The 23,030-nt window shown below is 43.1% G+C and overlaps 1 protein-coding gene across 5 annotated transcripts in view; it reads right to left on the reverse strand.

The window, feature by feature from the left end:
- The window catches only part of VSTM2A (V-set and transmembrane domain containing 2A), a 30,904-nt gene extending 18,644 nt beyond the window's left edge, over positions 1 to 12,260 (reverse strand). For 2 of the 5 annotated variants that reach the window (XM_032244186.1, XM_032244187.1), the window contains exons 1-4: positions 11,728 to 12,252; positions 9,738 to 9,904; positions 7,681 to 7,731; positions 4,554 to 4,890 (exon numbers count right to left, since the gene is read on the reverse strand). In XM_032244186.1, the coding sequence (XP_032100077.1) occupies positions 4,554 to 4,890; positions 7,681 to 7,731; positions 9,738 to 9,904; positions 11,728 to 11,806 (634 nt within the window). In that variant the 5' untranslated portion in view covers positions 11,807 to 12,252. Of the gene's footprint in view, positions 1 to 4,242; positions 4,891 to 7,680; positions 7,732 to 9,737; positions 9,905 to 11,727 lie in introns of those variants that run through there. The other 3 variants (XM_032244189.1, XM_032244188.1, XM_032244185.1) reach the window with 3 other exon arrangements.
- Positions 12,261 to 23,030: the final 10,770 nt, after the last annotated feature.

A 23,030-nucleotide genomic window follows, 5' to 3' on the forward strand; every position in this document is an offset into this window, starting at 1 on the left:
CGATGCCCAAGGCCGCTTCCTGGCTTGCACGCCTAGGGTCCTGGCTGGGCTTCACTCAGTAAGGTGACTGCACTGCTTCCACGGTGGCTGGCCTCCAGGAAGGCTCAGCAGGTGCTGTTAAGGACAGGTCTAGCCTCGGTAAAGCATAGGTCTAGAATTGGGACAGCTCACTGCATACTTCATTGGGCACATACACAGCGTGGTCACAGGCCAGCCAGGCTTTGCTCAGGGGAAGGAAAACAGGCTTCAAGGGGCGGGATGGAGACAAGTGTGCAGACATCCTTCCTCCTCCGCAGTTCTTGCAGGATGTACGTGGAGATGCTTTGGGGACAAGAGTGAACGTGAGTCTGGATCTACAGAAATGAGGCAGAGGTACAAAGGTGAATGGAACAATTTTCGAAGAAAATTGAGCAGTAAAACCATGGAAATGAATGAGAAGATCAGGGAGCTGACAATAAGAAAAGAACTATACTTAACAGAGGAATTTAGTGGGGGAGGCCAACAAAGGGGAGTGGAATGCGGGGAGCCAGTAAATAAGGGCCCAGCCTGCAAAGAGAAGAGAGGCAAGAGTATCAGGAAGGAGTGATCAAGGGAGAAAGGCTGCCTAGAGACGGGGAAGGCGAGATGTGAGCGGGTGGGGAACTGGAAGCAGGAGGCACCAGTGACTTAATGACAGCCTCAGGAGTGTGACTGACCTGGGCAATTGACCTATTGGAGCCAGCAGGCAGCTCTGCACACCAGGGGCCGACCCACGGCCAGCATGGGGGAGGAGGAGCAGGAAGCTGCTTATAGTTGTGTGCCCTTGGGAAGGTGGGGAGGGGTCGATAGAAAAAAATGAAGACAGAGAGAATGAAGGAAGGACTGGCAGAGGTGGTCTGTGGAGGAAATGTTTGGCTTCTGGAAGGATTGGAGACGCCAGATAAGACAGGAAGAAGCAAGTAGAGAATGCCTTCATATATTGGGGCATTTGGGGGCATGGTGGAGGGCTGCTGAGTCCTGTGCTATCTGTGAAGAGGGACCTAAACCGCTCTATCCTGGTCAGGATCCTGGGACTTCCACAGCCAGCTGTGCTTGGCGCCACCCTCCTCTCGGAAAGGCCTTTCTTTACCATATTTGCTTGTAAGAACTCTCCCTAGCCCCCAAGCCCCTTCTTCCAGGGTGCCCTCCCTGACTCCTCCAGCAAGAAGCAGGAATTCACCTTCTCAGAACATCTATAGAACATTGCTTCTGCTTCCAACTCCATGTATTGCTTTCCGGATACATTACATTTAATGGCATCTCTTCCTAAGCTTTTTGCAAATAGAGCAAAAAGAAACAGGGCAGAGGGGAGTAGGTTTGATGTCATCTAAGTTGGACGTGGTGCACAAAACTGGAGAGTATTCAGAAGCCAAGTTTTGTTTATCTGTTTGCCTAACTGTTTTGCTTCAATATTTTAATTGTTGATTACAAAATGGAGGTAGAATTCAAATAATTTCACAAGTTAAGGATTTATAAAGATAAAGAAGAAACAACTTCAAGAGGGAGGGGAAGTCACATGCTCAAAAACTGCCAAAAAATATCTGGAAAAAGTATGGGACTAGCCATGTTAAATAACAGGTAACTTTATCTTGTGATAGGTAGATGGGTCATAGACTGTCTTTCTCATCTTCTTCTATTGATGTAAATCTCTGCTCTAGAAAAACTGCTTAAATTAATTGTATAGAAACTTGAAGATTTTACATAAAATTATTTTCAGCTAATACGTTCTCCTTTGCGGAAACAGAAATTGACAGAAAAATAGCATGAATTAAGAGGTGAGTGTTTCGGTCTAAATAATTTAGTCAACTAAGTCAAAGATTATGACAAAAATAAAGAGCCAAACAGGCCAGCTCTCTGTGACAGAGGTTGATATCACAGTGTCCCATACACCATGGATGAAGGATGCCTCTTTGTAACAGACAATAAAAGATGAAAGGCTGGTACACTACAGCCATTGGCTTGGAAAAGCAAGATTTTGATTTTTGTGCCTTCACCACATCTTGTCTTTCATAGAATAATGATAGAATGTACAAATATTTTGTTTTCTTGCAAACTGAAATACAAATCCTTTGAGGAGAAGTGCGTCTTCCATGTTTGTGTCCCTATGCCTATATGAGAGTTCCTGGGAGGGATGGAAGGTGAATAAATGAATGGATAAATGAAGCATGGGTATTAAAATAAACTTTATTTGAATAAAATCTGAAAATTGTAAGGCAAAAATCATAAATCAGAATGTGGGTATTACAGTGAATATAATATATAAATATCCACCCCAGATACTGAATTATATATAATAATTGTGCAAGTATAGGAACCTACACAGAAATAAAGTGAGCAGCTAGACTGCCACAGCCTCTGAAATACAAGTTAGAAAATGTTGACAGAAGTGTATAAAAATATTATCCAGTGTTCACTGGTTGGAAACACTGAAACTAAATATTTTGAGATATTTCAGGTTACTCTTTGGTGTAAGCAGATATTTTTAGTGAACAGGACTTTTCATGAATACAGACTTCATGAGTCATTTTTTTTCTCTCTTTCTACCTTTAACTCCAGAAAAAGCCATTTTGTATCTAAGGCTGGCAATGGGATGAGAACAGTAATGTTTTTGTGAAAATTGTTAGAGGAGACCCAGAGTTCATCATTTAGCACTAATCACAGTGCTAAGAGAAATGAAAATCAAATAGATGTTTTTAGATTGCATTATTAAACTTCAAAAGCTAACAAAATATTCTAGAAAGAGATAAAACATTTCACTCTACCCTTGGAATTCTTCGCTTGGAATAGGTGATCTGTCTGATTTTATTATGCAGAACAGATCGATGACATCGAACTTGGAACAGTCCACATAGGATAATAATTGCATTTCCATGATTTGGAGTTCTTGCAAATTAGGCTGTAAATTGTCTGCCTAGGCTACTCTGTAATCTTGCACGTAGTGTCTAACTTCTTTTGTGATAATGTGAAGAGAGGGGAAAATCACTCCAAAGACATTAAATAAATCTTCCTCAAATAATGGTCACAAAGTTGTAACCATCATTTGGTTTCCATGACATTTAGCATATACCGGTGTGTTTGTGTGTATGGATACACACACATATGCTCCAGCTATATTCCTTTGTCCTTTGACTTGGGAAACAGAAAAGATGATAAAGAAAAAAATTAGACAAATCCACACACATTGGGCTTCAGAGGGGCTAAGCCAATCTATTCATCAGACCGACATAAATTACAATGACCAAGGCTTGTCAGGAGAGTTGCTTAGCTACCTGCTAAGGCAGGGCAAACTCAGAGAACCCTAATCCAAGTGCCCTCCCTACAAATCTACACATCACATCCATTAGGAAGTAAAGCATTAAGAGAACACCTATTTTGGCATACAGTATTTTAAAAGCATTGTTCACAAGCAAGGACTTAAGGATACATACCTATGTGTATTTCTTCATATATATTTATATATATATTTGATATATGTATTTATATATATTTAATATATATAAAGTATACATATTTGATTAGGATGATTTCTGAGTTGTGTGTGTGTGTGTGTGTGTGTTCAGGATGATATGAGATGAGATCTCAGAAATCATCCTAGTGAAGTAATCAGACGTTTTAATTTAATGGCTGAAGAGAACTTAAGTATCAGCAATATAATTTTCCCTTACTGATGTTGGCATCCATACGTCTTCAGTGATAAAATATAAAGGGAAAAACCTAAAGAAGGATTAAGTAGGTATGTTTGTGTTCCCTTCATCCCATGTCATGTGATTGAGGAAATCAGATGACCTCGGGGTTGTGCAGGGCACTGCTCATTCCAGAAGCCTTTATCCCATATCCCATATCAAGGTTAAAACGTCCATGCATTTCCATTGGCTGAATGACCGCATATATTAATGCCATTCAGAACAGCTTTAACTTGCACAGCTGCCTTCAGAATCCTATGACTAAGCTTCTAAATTGGCCTGGAAGGCGCATTCACCGGAGTTGCCTTATCTCTGCACCGCTTACTGCCTTCCACCTCCCCCCCAACTTATCATCATCTCAGGCAGCTGAGGTTTCTCCTTCAAAATCAAAAGCCCTTGGAGAAGTCCTGCTTAAAGCTGTGGGTTGCTGAAAATGCATGATATGGCATGACTCTCTCATTTACATTTTGATTAAGTGAAAGCCTCTTAATTTGGGTCATTATCGATACATAAATCTGTAGAGAAAATGAACATGCATTTGTAATGTAACCAACATTACATGATTTATTGTTCTTATAATGTGTAAATACAGAAAGGAAAAAATAGCAGAGTCCAGCTCTCAGATGCCCTGGAAACGAAGCACCACTAGGGGACTCACCGGGTGCACCTACATGCTCTGAGGTCTGAGTGGATCGCTGCTGGCTCGGGGCTCACCTCACACAATCACCTGCATTGGGCTAGGTCTCTGATTTTAAAAACCATCATTCACATATCTGTCTACTGCATACGGCTGACCTTTCTGTGGAGGGTTTGTGAGTGGTAAAATAAAAGGCTCAAAATGGGTTTCCATACCTGATTGTGGACTTTGTTTGGGGATTTTGGCTACCGCTTGAGGACTGGAGGTGGAGTGCGTTCGCTGGTTGGCAGAGCCATGGATGCTGCTGGGCACGGCTGCGGAGACGTTCTTGCGAGGCTTCATGTCCTGCAGCCACATGGGCGAGGCTTCGAAGGCCTGCATCCTGCGGGCATGGCTGTTGGCGTTGACTTTCAGATAGGCCTGGGCCTTGTGTTCCTGAAGCTCCCCGTAGTTGGCATCAGTCACCCTGCACTCGTATAAGCCCTCATCCTTTTTCCTCACTTTGGAAATCTGAAGCTTGTGGGAGATGTCATTGCCTTGGACTTTCACTGTCTGAAAAATTGCAGGCGAAAAGAAACAAAGTGCTACATCAAATGCTTTTGTTCCCCTTTTTTACCCTGAACTTGCTAATGCTGGAAAGGTAAACGGTCTTAACGGCCCCACAGCCATAGTGAGGAGCTTTATATTTTCTTAATGTCACATCTGAAGGCCTTAGTTACCCTATTCCACCAACCACTGCACTTGCAGACTCGGGCTAATTAGTTCAATGCAGTGAGTGCCAGATTCCGTCAGCCTGCGGCCCCCACTGTCCACATGCCAGGAGCTGCTCTGTCATTTTTCCATCACGGGATTGGCCTCTGCCTGCTTAACTCAGTTCAATGAAGCACAAGCCAATAAGGCCCACTCTATAGGTGAAACAACCTCTTGTTTTCCCTGTGGTCTATAAACGAATCCCTCAACTCTCAGACATCACAAAAATATTCTGTTGGTCACGAGTTTGAGTGAGAATGCATTTGTATTCCCACACTGGGATGACTACTAAAGGTGCTGTTAAGACACTCGGGTATTAATATTCTTCTTCTTACATTTTAGATGCAGTCTTGCCTCTACTCATGGGGTGGCAGGGATTGGGGCACAGCTTCACATCACCTGAAGTCTTGTTGCTCAAAGTGTGTATCCCATGCCATTATTGGCACTTTACGCCATCAGGACCTGGGATGCCATCGATAAAACACTGGCTTGATTTTTAAAACTGAAATCAGCCTTCTTATTTCTGCTAAGTTTATCAGATTAACCACAAGATCATATATCTGATATATATGTTAGATGTAATATATGATTTTATATTATATATAATGTATTATATATGTAAGCATCTTTATCAGAACAGTTAGCTTTGATAAATAATCATATGTTCTTCATAACTGAGACATGACTGGTTTCATAAGACATTTGGGATTCAAGAATTTGGTTGATTTTGAAAGATACAGGAAAGAAGTGAAGGAGGCCAAAAGTTATTTTTTCTGCTAATGACCACCACCCTTTCAAAGGGTCATAAATTGTTAGGAAAATCTGAGAGATACTCATCTGTTTTTACATATAGGGGTATATATACAAATAATTTCCAACATTTGAACCATATGTATTTATGCGTATATAAAATTACATATAAATATGCTAATACTATAAAAATGGAAACTAATACTTCCATGTTTATTTTCGGTTAAATCTCCTAATAAAGTTTGAGGTAGTTAGAGTTGATTACCCCATTTTATAGTCGAGTAAACTGAGGCTTGGGGTGTTTGGGTCACTGATTTCCAACACTGAGTGTACATTAAAATAATCTGGGGTGCTACTGAAAATACTTCCATGTGGTGTAATGCAGAAACATTAAGTCTGCATCTCTAGAGGGCAGAGCTTATGTCAGTATTTCATAAAAGCTCTCTCGGGAATTCAAAGTTAGTAACTACTGGTTGAGAACATATGTTCAAGGTGACACAGTGGATAAACAGGGAACAAACTACTTTCTGCCTCAGTCTGTGTCTAGAACTCTCTTCCACTCATTAACTTTTATGCACCGTTGCCATAGGTAGTACTGTCAACAGCTGTATGCAGAATCATGTTTCTCATTGTATGCATCCAGAGGTCAGGGTGTGTGAGGCTGTTTTTGTCAGCGGTCTTTAAATGATAGGGAGATGGGTGAACGGTGAAGGTGGAATAGTCACCAAGAAATCTATCTAATTATATATGGATGTGAAAAACAAAATATTTAAGAAAAAGCTAGATTTTACCAATAAAGCTTGTCTAATATTGTAGGAAAACAAGTTTCTGTGATATAAGAATAATTATTCTAAAAAGTCAGAAATTTTATGAGTTATAAATCAGAGTTTATGGTTGATATTTCATCTTTGTTATTATTTCTTCCATATTGAGGTTACACATTTAGATCACAGAACCGGATTCTGTGTAAATGGATTCTCTGTAAATATATTTGTACAATTTTAGTTATGTAGTTAACTCCAATCTACCACTTTATGCGTTTGTAAGACCTTTAAATACATTTTCTTTTCAAATGTTGGTCATTGGGATTTTAGATTCCTAAAAACAAATAACAGTAATATGTTTACACTTAACAGATTTCCGCCTTTTGTATTTCATACCTATTTCGTTTCTATTTATCAAATGATGCAGTATTATTAACTGAGGCTGTGTGGCTTCACTTGAGGTACAGTAAAAAAAAACAAGATTTTCATTTTTTAAAAGCACACTTAGTAAAAGTAACAAGCAATAGCGTAGAACTGTAAGTTTACATTTTCAATAGGTCCGTAGGTCCTGTAATATGGTTTTACATTTATATTGCCTTTTGGCATTATATGATTTTGAATAACAGCACTGGAAATACATTCCATGCGTTAAAATGACATTCAAAACTGAGTTGCTTAATTTCATCACAATTTCCGTATCCTGTTGGATACTTTATATTTTCTTCCCTAGAAATATTTTCGTATGTTAGTGTTTTACTTTCTATTAAAGGATAATTATTTCCTTAATTTTGGGTAGATATTGGCATTGTATTTATTCTTACTGTTAGGCAAGTCACAAAAAGCAAGGGAAGAAAGTGTCACACAACCTCTCCGGATAGCAAACAATTGTGTAGAATGTTGAGCTACCGACGTGACACAATTTTATTTAGGGACTCTAAACGTGCTTCCGTTTGTCTGTATCTAGTGAGGCCAGCCTGGGCCCCGGCCGCCCTGCAGCGCGGGCAGCGCCTTCTGGGGACAGGGAGGGGCCGCGCGTCCCGGGCCGGGTCTGGGGCCCCCGGGGCGCCCCCGCACTCACGCTGATCTTCGTCCCGTCGCTGTCCGGGTCTCTGTCGGGCAAGAGCTCCACCTGCCGGCGAGGAGCGAAAGCTCAGTCCCGCGGAGGCCGCCCGCCCGCCCGCGCGCCCGCGCGCCCGACACAGCGTTGGCCGCCCCGGCGGGACCGTCAGGGGGACCCGGGGTCCGGGGAGGGACCCGCCCGCGCTCCCGACACAACGTTGGCCGCCCCGGCGGGACCGTCAGGGGGACCCGGGGTCCGGGGAGGGACCCGCCCGCGCTCCCGACACAACGTTGGCCGCCCCGGCGGGACCGTCAGGGGGATCCGGGGTCCGGGGAGGGACCCGCCCGCGCTCCCGACACAGCGTTGGTCGCCCCGGCGGGACCGTCAGGGGGACCCGGGGTCCGGGGAGCGACCCGTCCGCGCGCCCACCCCCGTCCAGGCCCCAGCCGCGCCGCTCCCGCGCCCCCACGTGGTCCCCGCGTGGTCCCTGCCGCGGAGAAGCTGCGCTCGGGAGGCGGGGCCGGGAGCCGCGGCGGGACTGGGTGTTCTTCGCGGGCTGCCGGGTGCGAACGCGGGCCCGGGGGCGGCGCGGGGGTGGGTGGCGGGGCCGGGGCGGCCGGCGTGCGTGAGGGTGAAGAGCCCGGAGCACATTCCGCGCCTGGTGCGGGCCGCCCTCCCCCCCCCCCCCGCCCAGTCTTCCACGGGCCCCCCCCGCCCCCGCCCCACGGTCTTCCTTGTCGTCCCCTCCTCTTCTCCCCGCTCCTCCCCTCACCGCGCTCTCTCCCGTCCTCCCAGTCCCCTCCGCGCGCTCCGCGCTCCCCTAGTCCCTGCTCTCCTCACTTGGCTTGCTCCTCTCTCCCCTCCCTCCCCCTTCTCTATTCCTCCTCTCTCCCCTCCCTCCCCCTTCTCTCTCTATTCCTCCTCTCTCCCCTCCCTCCCTCTTTTCCTCTTTCCCCTCTCTCACTTCTCTCTCCCTCTCAATCCCCTTTCTCTCCCTCGCCCTCTCCCTTCCTTTCTCCCTCCTGCTCCCTCTCTTCCTCCCGGCTTCTCCCTCCCATTCTCTCTCTCTCCTTCTCTCCCACCCCCTTCTCCCTCCTCTTCCCTGTCTCCCCTCTCCTTCTCCCTTTCCCACTCCAGTTCTCCCTCCCCTCCTTCCCCCTCTCCTCCTCACCCCTCCCTCTTTCCCCCTTGCGTTTCTTCCTCTCTTCTCCTTTCTCTTTACCTTCCCTCTCTCCGCTTTATCCCTTCCCTTTCTCCTTCTTTCCCCTTCACTCTCTCTTCCCCTCTCGCCTCCTCCTTCCCTCTTTTCCACCCCCTTCCCCCTCTCCTTCCCTCTCTCCCCCTTCTCCCTCTCCCCCATCCTTCTCCCCTTCCCACTCCAGTTCTTTCTTCCCTCCTCCTCTCCTTCCTTTCTCTCTCTCCCTCCACCCATTCCCTCTCCCCTTTCTTTCTCCTTCTCTCTCCCTCTCCTGGTCTCCCACTTCCTTCTCTCCCTCCTCCCTTCCCCCCTTCTCCCCCCTCCTCCCCTCTTCGCCCTCCTTTACTTCTTCTCCCTCTCTCCCAGTCTCCCCCCACCCCATCCCACGGAACTGTTAGAGGTGGAGGTGAGAGGAGCTGGCCGCCCTGGTCCTCTGGGCGTTCAGTCCGGGGGCTGGAGTCCCCTATAGTGCCTGGTGCCCCGAGAAGGGAGTGGGGGTGGGACGGGGGGGTGGAGGCCGCCCATCGATTCCCCTCCCCATCTCTGCGTCCGGAAACTGGGCTCGCGGACGTCCCGGCACGTGGCAGCGCGGTAGGAGCAAGGCGGGCATCTTCCTGAGAACCAGAACTTAGGGGAAGAGGCGCTTCCCAGTTTAACTGGAGGAGACTGGGCAGCAGGACTTCCTTCTGGGTTTTAACTTAGCGTCCCCGGGACAAATTCTCGCTCCCTCCCTGGAAGCCCTGGGGGTCGCTCGCTCCCACAGAACCGGGCGGGTCCCCAGGGGTGCCCTCGCAGCACCTCGGCCCCCAGTCCCGTGCTGGACACCCCTAGGACCGGGCAAGCGAAGGGGAGACGCGGGGTCTGCGGGATCCGCTACCTGCGCGCCGGCCCCCTCGGCCCCGGGTTCCAGGTCTTGCGGGCCCCTCAGGAACCACCACTGGATCTCCAGGTACACCGAGGCGGAGCCGCTCTGGAAGGCGCAGGACATCTCCACATTCTGCCCCTCGGTCGCCGTCACGTTCCGCGGAAACTCGGTAAATTTTGCTGCAAAACAGAAAGGCATCCTTTTGGAATATCCACACCCCTCTTGCCAGCGTCTCTTTCCTTGAGAGCTCGCCACATTTTCCCTGAACTTAAATAGCAACAAAAGCCCTCACTGACATCCTCGGCTTAGTCTGGCTCCCCGAGGCCCATTCCTTTGCCTCTTTCCTGTCTAACTTTTGGTGTTATACCTAAATCACTATGTCGTTGATCAAATCCAGCTAATGGAAAGGTTAACAAGCTTGCCAATAACTCTCTTAGCCAAGAGCCCCGCAGGTAGATCCAAATACCTTTTGTCAAATTGTAGAATTCCGCAAAATTTACGAGAGATTCAGTGAGATACAATTTAGACAATCTGTCAAGTTGATAAATGAGGAGAGCCTCTTGCCTCTAAGTTTCTAAACAATCTACGACCAACTGGATGTTTCATGTAACAGAGTGGATCATGATTATCTGTCAAAATGCACATTCCTGATTCATCAAAAACAGTTATTAGCAACACCAGCGAAACGCACCTGCATCAGTGAAGCAAGTTGCACACTTTATAAACTGTGTATGTTTCCAAATTAACCTGTATTTTTCCCATCAAGTCACTGTATTTTGAATTGCCACACATCTTAAGATGTAAGGATCACACATCCAGGCTTAGCTCACATTAAATATTATTTAGAAGTCACTATGGAAATGTTTCTCAGCCTTTTCATTACCAATCTTGACACTGCTAGTTTGCCAGATTCATGGAACCGTGGTGAAACTCACAAACATATAATGTTTCTTTCCTCCGAAAGGCATTTCTTGAACATGAAATACTGTTATCTTGTTACCAACAGGGTTGTTCTTATCTTCTCTAAGGGACACTTTGCAAAGAGCTGATGGTTCCCTAAAAGTAGTCCTGGAAAGATTTGTTGCCAATGGAAGTGCACAACCACAATGCACACGTATGGAGAGGAGGGCTGTGGGGACTGCAGAAATGATTTGGGGTGGCTGCACTCCCCCCCTCCCCACCCCGCCTTTTAAAGAGAGACATGGTCTCTTTTCAACAATTTATGAAATCTTAAAAATGATCTCTAGTGAAATGAAACTACATTTATACCGAAAACAGGGAAGCTATTAAGGAGACGTTCTGATCTGAAAACGACTTTTCTGTCGTAGCTGGCAGAAGAAGGGGTATGGCATTTCTGCTTGCAGCAGTGATGCAGTCTTCTGGCAGCAGAGATGTGATCTGTTCATGGTGCTGAAACCACCGCCGCAGCCTGCGAAGTCCTGAACAATCGGGTTCGCCAGGCTGCTGCTGCTTGTCATGCAAGTTGTGCCTTTTTATGGGTCCTCAGAGGAGCCTGTCCTTTGATAAACACACATACAAAAGGAGTCACACGGACCTAGAAAAGGGAAACTCTAAGCCCAGTCTGCCTACACAAGGAAGAGAGACTGGCAATGGAGGGTCCCCATATCCAGCCCCGTGTTTGTTTGCGCTGATTATGTATGCATGAGTGGCTACCCTGTGCATGCACACAGATAGAAAGTACAGACAGACACACACACACGCGCACACACACACACACACACACACACGACCCTGTGTTTGTGCTCAGTGGGAGCCCACCTCATTGTCAGGCACCAGCTAGATTTTCTCTCCAGCCTACCTTGTCTACAGTTTAATAAACTTTAAAGAAAATCGTCAAACAGAACGCTGTTTATACAGCCTTAGCCCACTGGTATTTGCTAGGAAGCTTATTACATCCGCCTGCCCATTCTTTTTGAGTGTAGGAAACGCACACACACACACGCGCAAGCAAATGTATATTTGCCATTGAGCACAGACTTACCTTGAGAAGAAAGCCCTTGCTGTACACATAAAACGGAAAAGAAAACAAATCCAACATACGCCAAAAAGATCCCCATCATTCCAAAAAGGGAGGGGGGTCACATCAGTGTGGCCAGCCGCCGAAAAGCCCCGGAAGAAAGGCGTGCGAGTGGGTGGCAGGCTCTGCTCAGAGCCCCGGGCGCGCCGCTGCGCGCATGCTGCCGCCGCCTCGGCGAGGGTGCTGCGGGAGAAGGGCCGCGGTTCCGGAGGCTCCGAACCCCCGGCTGGGGCTCGGCGAGGCTCCCGGCGCCGCGCGGGCTGGGATCGCGCGGAAGGAAGGAGCGCGGCGCCGCCTGGCTGCTGCCTCCAGTACCTGGCAGCCCGTCCCACGTCAGCCCGCCGCTCCGGCTGGCGTGATCACCGCCCTCCCTCGGCGCGGAGCCGGCTCGGGAAGTGGGGAGTGGGCAAGGGGCGGGCGGAGGACCTCGCCGGGCTCGCCGCGCCGCAACTTTTCCCTCTAATGGCTGCGATGATGCCTTTAACTCTGTGCGCGCTGGACAGCGCCCCGCCCGGGAGCCCGCGCAGGGCGGCCGCGGAGGGCGCAGGGCTCGGCGGCGCGGCGGAGGGGGCTTTCCGCGCCGCTCCGCTGGCCCAGCTGGTGTGTTTCAGCCGCGGCGGACCGGGTCGCCGGAGCCGAGGAGGACGGCACGGCGGGGGCTCGGAGCGCGAGGCCGCGGGACGGAGCTGGGCATTCCCGAGGACCGGGGCGCTGGGACGGGGGAGAGCGGCCCTGGAGGGAAACGCCGCGTAACCAGTTACAACTGCCCCAGCCCGGAGCATCGCGGCGACGATGTCACGCGAATGTCTCGCTCAGCAGCCTTCAGTGCAAGCAGCTCGTGCAGGAGCCATGTCGCTCCAGCTGGCAGACGGAAAACAGAGAAAGTCCACAAAGTCACGTATTGAGGGAATTTTCTCGAAAGAAAAGCCCACCATGCTCTATTTACTTAAAAAAATTGCATGCCTCCTGCCTTCTTTTCCTTCCTCTTCCTTGTATTCTGGAGTGGGGGAGGGGTTTTAAATACCGTTAAGGTCTTCGTTATGTGGTTTGTTTTGTTTATTTGCTTTTCTTTTGCATAGCACAATAATTATGTAATGTTCTCTGGAACTAAGTGAATAAAGAATATTATTTTCGACACACAAAACATATTACAGTAAGTTTCAGAATGTGGAACAAATCTACTTATCTGCCTTGGTGAACATTTGAGATGCATATGCTATTTTTTTTATTAAGAACTGAAATAACAATGTATATTCTGTTAAAAACTCTATCTATCCTTATGCGCCCCAACTATTAGTGGGCTTAAATCTTTTTAACAAAATTAATAGCATTTGCCATCTAAGACGAGTACACGTTTTTTATTCCCATTATTATTTCTATGCAACTATACCACAAATTTTCAGTATTAGCTAGAAACAGGAATTAGTCTTAACAATGCTATCAGGGAGCCAATGCAGTGTATGTATTTTCATTTTACAGATAAAGAATGTGTAGTTGGCTAATGCCTTTACTAGCCAGAAAAAAAACAAAACAAAACCCTGTAACATAGCTGTTGCATTTTAAATCACTTATCTTCTATTGCTGAATGCAGCAATAACTTAAAGCTCAGAAAACTAACGACACAATAACTTCATAACAATATTATTTATTTTCTGAAAATATATTTTTCACTGTGAGTAGGGACAGAATATGAGATTTGGAGACAATCATGGGAGATATTTTACATCTGTTCATGTTTAGGCCAACCAGACTGTGTATCCTCCTTATATTTAGCAAACAATTTTGAAGTTTATCATTCTAAGAAAAGAAATCTCTTTATGTTCAAACATTCACGGACAATTAGTTCAGAGCACAGAAACATAATCCTAGTTAATAATACCTGAACCATACTAAACATCACTTGGAAAACAAACAGCAGAACCTTGTATATGCTCTATATGTTATGCCTAAGAGGATGTTTTCAATGTGCTCACACGATTTTGGCTTAATTTCAACCTTTAGCATAAACATGGATATAATATGTCATGGAAATGACCTGACTTCAAGGTTATCTGCTGTTAAAGCAGTTCTCAATAAAAAGGGCATTCATTTTAAGTAAGAGGAGTTCTAAATTAATTTAGCAAAGCATTTCAACTTATAAAGAAGAACTTGATCCCTCTAACTATAAAAGTACAATAAAAATAAGCTTAAAAGTGTGCAAAATAAAGCGTGTGAAAGCTTTTATAGTACAGATATACCATTGAATTACTTTAAAAGACAGTTATAAGCATTTAAGCTATAAAGGAAACGAAGAAAGGAGGGAAGAAAGAAAGGAAGAAGAAAGATAAAATTGGAAAAGCCTTTTGTTCTGCTTATGAAAAGTGCCTAATATATATTTTAGTTTTGCCAATGTAGACCAACACTTTCCCTTAAATATCTGTTGTATCATCTCAAGGACTGTAAATAGTGCTAATAAACATATATGCATTATCTTCTGTAGGCTATTTGCATTGTTAAAGACAAACTGTCTCTATGTTAATAGTTTGAAATGAGAAAATTTAATTAAGAAGTAAATATATACCGTATATTACATGACACAATTCTGAGACTAAGTCCAACTTTTTTTATAAGTCCTTGTAAAGCGCTATACTCTCCTACAAGAGTGGAAGTAAATTATCAGGAAAGACAATTTATCTGTATCCAAATCTAGGAGAAATATTTCCCGCCCACTTCTCTTTTAACAAAATGATTGCTGATGCCTGATCCTATTAAAAAAACTGCAAATCTCTTCTTGAAAAATACCTATTGATAGTGCTCCAAAAATAAAATTCTCCCATCTCACTTTTTGATTGTTTTCCTTCCCTTTTAATTAGCTTTTGGTCATTATTTTGCTTCTTAAAAATTCGGACATTTCCGCCACTAAAACCTAAAATAGGAATGTTTATCTGAATATGCTCTTTCCTCGGGCATGATACAATCTGTCGGAGATCATTCCTTTGTGTCCCCGTGGTATCTTATTTAGATTACATTTATTCATTTTTTACATCTTCAAACTTGGTTAACTTACTCTTCAAACACTGTTTCTTTGTGATGCCTGCAGTCTTCTATGTAAACTTTCAGAGCCATTGATCCACGTAAGAGCTAACCTGGAGAAGGGGAGGGACTTTCTGTTTTGTGGCTATGTCCTTTTCTCCTAAGGTCTTGGGGACATTTTTTCATCTTGAAGTTGAGGGAGATCTCCTTACTTCACTTCCACAGGTTCATGAGAGAATGGCTTTCCACATCCCACTTTCAAAATCTGTCCTAAGTTGAGGCGTAAGTGCCAAATGTAAACTTTAAAATTTTTTCATAAGTAACCAGAAGATACAAAATTAGATATTTCCTTTAGAAATAACTTTTAAAATAGCCATCTAAAGAATTGGAAGACAATCCTCACTGGGTTAGATGTGCTGTTCCTGTCCATGCCCTTCGATGTTGAAGCAATATAAAAAAATCCACAAAGAAATTTTATTTCAGTTGGAGAAAATAAGAGTGCAGGAGAAAGCCGCTAACTCATACTAACCAGAGATGAGCTTTTCAAATTTGCTTTCCTCTGAATTATACCAGCCAGTGCTTTGGCCTGCTGGATTTACCAGTCTCTCCATGTAGCAATTTCAAAAACGTGAGAGAATCCCTCATGTGATAGTGATGGAAGAAGCAACATGAATAATCCCTCTTTCCACATGTGTATAATGTCTTCACAGCATGTGTGAATTTCAGAATCAGAACAGAGTTTAATAAGCAACTAATACAAACCACTCATTCTGCATATAAGGAACCCGTTATAACCAGTCACTTGTGTCACAGAAGCAAATCAATACTTTATTTCTTCCAGATCCTAAGACCTAAAATGCTTTAAAGGTAGGGTAAAACATTAAGTATCTTGAGGTAAGTAAATAAAAGTTGCTGTTTACTAAGAAAAAAATACCACACAAAACAAAATTAATTGCACCCAAACTCTTCCCTAGACACTGATAAACAAGTCTCTTAGGGTTCCAGACTCTCGGATAGTCCCCTCATCTCAACACAACTTGTGGTTTTCTCAGAGCTTGTGTTTCATAAACAATTTGTAGAGAGAGAATCGCTGCTGTCCACTGGAAGTGTCAAACATTTTAAAGAGGCAGGTGACCTATATGGATGCTAACTGCCCATTACATGGCTACTGTTGAGCTTAACCTTCCAGGTGGTGTTTCTCCCTTTATTGCCTCCTTTTAAATATGACTACAATGTAAATTACTTACATCTGGCTTTCATTCTGCGGAACTCGATGAAACTTTGTCATTGAAGTTCACAAAGTTAGACCTCAAATTATTCATGAGGTCATGTTATGTCATTTTAAATCTTAACGTCTGGCCTAGAGGCGACCTCCAGGAAAGGCAAAGGGGAGCCTCAACATCACAATCTGCTTAGATGCCCTCTACAAAGCTCGTGGCCACTTACGTTCATTTTTTTTTCTCTTAGGAGAAATTAAAATGGGCTCATGATCAAAACTAAGCTGTGCCTGTCAATTTCTTCATTAGCAGCACAGTTAGCGTCGATACTACGTGTCCATCCTTTTGTGAAAACAATCTTCAAGTAGAGGGCACCAGGTAAGGAAAGCTGAGGCTATTGTGGCTGAATCTACTGTCTCAGGAACGCTTCTTCCTGCTTCAGAATTACACTGCAGTTAAACCTTAGGATTTGTGATATTTAATAATTTCAATATATGTGTTTCTCATTAAAAATTCTGTTATGGATTTTTAGCATGAATAACCAAGTAACCGCCTTCATATCTATTTTTGTGCAGCAGATAATTATTTAGGGAAAGAAGACAAAACTATGAGAAAAGCCGCCATTTTTGATAAAGTCTATAATTTCTAAGTTTGTCTATGGCTATATACAGTTTGAATGTATGTAAATAATCTCCCAAAATAATGCTTTTGAAAATCTTTCAAGAAACCAAACAAGTTATAAACATTTAGCTAGTCTTACACTTTTTTTTTTTTTTTTTTTTGGGACGGAGTTTCGCTCTTGTTACCCAGGCTGGAGTGCAATGGCGCGATCTCGGCTCACCGCAACCTCTGCCTCCTGGGTTCAGGCAATTCTCCTGCCTCAGCCTCCTGAGTAGCTGGGATTACAGGTGTGCCCCACCATGCCCAGCTAATGTTTTGTATTTTTAGTAGAGACGGGGTTTCACCATGTTGACCAGGATGTTCTCGATCTCTTGACCTCGTGATCCACCCGCCTTGGCCTCCCAAAGTGCTGGGATTACAGGCTTGAGCCACCGCGCCCGGCCGTCTTACACTTTTAAATATGCACATTCCCAACTAAAAATGGTTTCTGAGTTCTACCAATGGGGATTCAAATTTCCTCTCAGTATTTATTGTCTATATGTTCTTAAGCAAGTGACTTACACTTCCTAGACCTCACCCACTTTTCCTGTAAATAGCAGTTCCTGTTTCATATTTTGTGCAGATACAGTGAGATAATGCATGCAAATTCTTGATCACAGTGTCAGTGTATAGTAGTGTTCAATAAATTCTAACTAACTTTTATCATCATTTATCATTGTCTGTGACGCATGAACCTGAGGCTTCGCAAAATTAAGATGGAATGGAAAGGGAAGCCTCATTGAACCTTCTAGTGATATTTTTAGGAGAATGCATGGGAATCTTCTGAGCTTCTCCTGAGGCAAACTGTGGTAAGTATACTCTGCGGGTATTGAGGAATTAAGAACTAACATTGGAAAGAAAAATGAATCAGTTCAAAACAAGTAGACTACATAAAGAATACACTAGGGCCTTGAGACTGTATTTATGAGATATGTGTGAGAAGAAGGGCCAGGCAACAGTCTGGAGTTCTATATTTGATTCAGCAGTGTTCTGCCAGAGTTATTTTGGGAAAAGGACTTTGATATGACTCCAGTAGGCATGGAGCTTCCACCCATCCGAAAGTAAACTGAGCCAGATATGTTATTCAGTGGCGATTAAGTGATTCTTTATGATAATAAACTTGACTGGAGTTAATCGGGTCACAGTAGGAAGGGCTCAGTGACTTAGGTAAGGAATCCTAGTCATCACAAAGCCCTGTGTAGTGCCCTAGGCTCTTAGAAGCCTGAGAATTAGGGGACCATCATGGAAATCCTAAGTTGGTTAAAAATATGACACTGCCAGAATGGTCTTGGGTCATGTCAACTGCCCCATCGTAATTATTAATAGCACACACTTTTATTCTACTTTCAAAAGCTGTGCCCTTTGGATGGTAAATGATGTAGCTACCCTAGCTAAAGAGTAATATGAAGACCTTAGATCTGATATCAAGTTAAGAATCATGACTGGGTAACTGGGAAGGTGCAAGATCAAAGATCATTTAAGAGTCTTATAAATGGTCAGAATTTAGTTGGGAGGTTATTTGAGGTTAGATAAAAGAAAATTTTGATCCCAAGTCAGAGTGTTCTAAATTCGGAGAGTAGGAGTCAGCTCACATTTTCTTTGGAGATACCCATAGGTCCTGTGGGAGCAACCCCAATGGCTGGGCTGAATCATCAATTAGTCTTGGTAATTGCTAAGACTGGGCAAACACACTTTAGATTTAAGGAAACATGGGTACAGGAAACTATACTTTGGAAACTGCACTGCAGCTTAAGAAGGAGGAAAAAATTGATAAAGTAAGTCTTCAAAATTTCCTGGGATTTGTGCTGTATTTGGAGGGCTTGGTTACTAATTGTAAAAATCGTGTTTGCTGCTCCATAGTGAGAGTGGTTAATGTGTGTGTTGTGTGCATGTGTGCACGTGCACGGGCATGGTGTGCTGTGACAGTGAATTTCAGGGATGTGATAGAACTGGGGAGAAGGGAGTCAATGTAGAATTAAAGGGAAAACTGTAGCTGGCACTAATTTAATTGCAATCTTTTATCCAGACAACATGACTCGACCACATGTGCTAGATATCACCATTCTCCAAGTAAGATATCCCAGCCTTCTGGACTCTATGGGGCCCTCTCTTCCCATTCTGCTCCAGACCTTCTCCATCAGTTCTCTCCATTGCACCATAGAGTTCTCTCTTCTTCTTCTTCTTCTTTTTTTTTTTTTTTTGAGATGAAGTCTCACTCTGTGGTGCAGTGGCACGAACTCAGCTCACTGCAACCTCTGCCTCTCAGATTCAAGTGATTCTCCTCCCTCAACCTCCTGAGTAGCTGGGACTACAGGCATGTGCCACAATGCCTGGCTAATTTTTGTATTTGTATTTATTTATTTATTTTAGTAGAGATAGGGTTTCGCCATGCTGGCCAGGATGATCTTGAACTCCTGACCTCAGATGACCCACCTGCTTCGGCCTCCCAAAGTGCTGGGATTACAGGCCTGAGCCACCATGCCCAGCCTAGAGTTATCTCTTCTAAGATTAAAGACTTTGGGAAACTCTCCGTGTCTTCTCTGTCTTCAGTAAATTCTCTCTCAATCTCTCTCTCTCTCTCTCATACACACTCTCTCTCTCTCTCTCTCTCTCTCTCTCTGTTCTTAATAGAGATACACTCTCTGGATGATACTACATGCCTAGGATCTTTGGTCATGGATGGAGACCACCCACTCCAAATAACTAAAGGTTAGGGCTTCCAACCTGACTTCTCCACCTTGAATGTCCATTTGAGACTCACGTCCTTCAACTTAGACCGTATACGTCTATTCTTATTCATCACAGACTCTTTCCTTAGATTTGTGGCTTTATCTCATCATCTCTAACCTGTGATTTGTCCTCATCACTTAGTTACTTCAACCTTTAGTTGGATGATGCTGTAAAAATTCTGCCATCTCAGATCTGTGGTTTTATAGAAAATAAACATATGTTCATCCTGCTCTAACCACACACTTCCATTGTCTCATAACAAACTTTGCTATTTCCTAGGACTATTACACATTGGAAATAATAAATTTAGACCCCAAGTCGTACCAAAACATTTTACCCTTTCATTTCCTGTATTCAATTACACCCAAGACATTAGGAGGTCAACAGTTTCACAAACTTCATCCCAGTTTCTCTTTTGACATTTCTACCTGTATCATTTTACCCCTTTCTTCATTTCTTTCCCCCTCGAGCTTAGATTCAAAGTGCTATTAGTTCAACCAGTCTTGGCCTCACTCTTTATGTCAGAAGACCAGTATAAGGATTCTGCAGGCTTCTGAGTACTTGTATCCTAACATTCATTTAGAAACAAAGAAAGCAAGCACAGGATTGGTCCACAGGCCCACCACATATACGGTTTTATTTATGACCTAATCTCTATCATCCTCCAATCTGGCGAACAATGATGGCATTTCAGCTCCTCACGCATTGGTGTGTTGAGGGACTTCTTCGAGGGGTCCCAGATATTCCTCCAATCAAGGTTTTTTTGTGGTGAATTACAATCTGTTGGTATTGGAGGAATAATGATCCCATATTTGAGACACAAATTGTAATTAACTCAAAACAATAAAACTTCCTGACACTACGGCCTTGAGACTGTATTCATGAAATGTACATGAGAAGGGGAACAAGGCAACAGGCTGGAATTCTATATTTGATTAAGCTCTGTTCTAGCACAGTTTTAGTGGAAAGGGGCTTTGGTATGACCCTAGTATGTATAGAGGTCCTATGTGTCTGAGGACGTGGTGAGCGGAATTTTTTTATTTTGTAATGACCTAAGTCATGTTTCTGTTGACCAGATCTAAAGTCTTTCATGTTGCTTCCCAGTTGTATATATTGGATAATACTACATATCAGTTGTTACCTATTTCGTTTCTAGGGCCATCATGATTAATGGGCCACAGCAGAGATCCATACAGATTAAAACCCCTGGATGGCCATGGCATTATTTGGCTGCCATGAAGAAGTCGTCCCTATGAAAAAAGGAGCCCATTGCAGTGGTGCACTACAGAAGGCTGACTCCACAGAGCTGGCTTGATGGAAGCTAGTGATGCTTCCCTGGTACTTGGTAATGTCTTAGCAAATGGGGTGTCTTCTGAGCCCTCCCAGGGAATAGTGGGAAAATAAATGTGTTTTGCATAATAAACACATACAGCATTCCTATTTTCCTGAATCTTTGATATCTTTCTCCATATTATACTATGGAAGTTTATCATTGTAACTTCCTTGAATGTAAGCCATCTTTAACAAGTTTCAATTACCAGCCAAGCAAACACTTAGAGCCATTTTTGACTTCTAATGCTAGTATGGTAAATCTTGAATCTCATTTAGTGAACTACTTTAAGAAATTAATGAAAATGTAATTAAATTATCCATTTGTGACTATTATTTAAAATTTCTTAACACAAAAAATATAAGAATTGTTTTAATATTAAGAAAGACATCTATTATATATCAAAATCCAATATCGTAATGGCAAAATGTTGATGTGTGTCTCTGAGTTTGGGACTTAGAAAAATATGCCCACAACCTTCAGTATCATTCAACATTGTATTGGAGGTACTAGCTAAGAGCACATTAAATCAAGAATAATGAATAAAATATATAAGAATCAAAAAGTTGAAATAAAACATAATATTTGCAGTGGATATGATTATATATGTAGAAAATCTAAAGATAAATTGTCTGAATTTATACATACATTTTGAAAAACTGTTGCATATAAGGTCAGTGTATCAAACCAATTTTATATCCATATTCTAGCAACAAAGATTGACTATTAAAATGGTTGAAAAAGACACACTTTAGAAGAGAATAAAATTACCAAACACCTATGAATAAATCTAATAAAGAAGTGCAGGATCTCTATATAGAAAACTATTAATGTGTTGAGAGAAACACAAGAATGACTAAATAAAATAAAGGTATTTTCATCTTCATTGACTGGAAGACACATGAGTTTATGTGTTTATGCAGTCCAAAAAAATCTCAAGAGGTCGTTTGTGATGACTGACAAGCTATTTTATATTTCTTCTGGAAATTTTTGAGGATAAAGAATAGCAAAGATTTTTTTTTAAATAAGAGATATTACCTTAGTCAATTTGAGCTGTTATAATGGAATACCATCAGGCTGGGTGGCTTACAAAAATTGGAAATTTATTCCCCACAACTCTGGAGACTGGGAAATCCAAGATGAAGGTGCTGTCAGATGGTGAGGGTGCACTTTCTGGTTCATAGATTATTGTCTTCTTACTGTGTCTCTACCTGAATATACATGGTAAAAAAGCTCTCTGGGGTCTCTTTTAAAAAGACAGCAATTCCATTCATGAGGTGTTCATTTTCATAACCCAGTCATATTCCAAAGGGCCCACTTCCAAATGCCATCATATTGGGGATTAGACTGTAACATATGAATTTTGGAGGAGACACAAATATTCAGACTATAGCAGTTATGAAGTCTTAATCTACTAGTTATCAAGACAATATAAAGAATTGTAAGGACATTGTCATATTAGCATGAGGTTAGAGAAATGGACAAATGATATCAAAAGAGAGACAAATGATATAGAAAAAGAGACATCTGACTGCTCTATTTGGACTTTTATATATAAAAAAGATGAGATTTGAGGTAAATAGTCAAAGGAAGATATTTTCTTTTTTTTCCCATTTATTTATTTTATTGCATTTTAGGTTTTGGGGTACATGTGAAGAACATGCAAAATTGTTTCATAGGTACACACGTGGCAGTGTGATTTGCTGCCTTCCTCCCCATCACCTGCATCTGGCATTTCTCCCCTTGCTATATCTCCCCAGCTCCCCACCCCCCACCGTCCCTCCCCTATTTCCCCCAACTGACCCCAGTGTGTAGTGCTCCCCTCCCTGTGTCCATGTGTTCTCATTGTTCAATACCCGCCTATGAGTGAGAACATGCGGTGTTTGATCTTCTGCTCTTCTGTCAGTTTGCTGAGAATGATGGTTTCCAGGTTCATTTCTATAAATGATGGTTGGTCATTTAGAAGGCTGCATGGACACAAAGGAAAATATGATTCCTAATTTGAAACTCTGTTCAGAAAAAATATATAGGCTGATTATAATCTAAATGAGAACACCAAAGCATTAACATTCCTAGACAATAATATAGAGGAAAACACTCTTGATTTTGGTATACAGCAGTATTGCTTAAATGGAGTTAAAAAAAAAAAACACCCATAAAGGAAAAAATTGACAAACTGGACTCCATTAAAATTAAGAAGTTCTCTTCACCAAAGGACATCATTAATTAAGAATGAAAAAATGTAGAGGAGAATAGAAAAGCTCGTGTTCAGAATATGTTAAAAATTTCCATAGATCAATAAGAAAAGGCATACTTTT

Source organism: Sapajus apella, unplaced genomic scaffold, assembly GCF_009761245.1.
Source record: "Sapajus apella isolate SASKATOON/1434 unplaced genomic scaffold, GSC_monkey_1.0 scaffold54, whole genome shotgun sequence".
Classification (NCBI taxonomy): domain Eukaryota; kingdom Metazoa; phylum Chordata; class Mammalia; order Primates; family Cebidae; genus Sapajus; species Sapajus apella.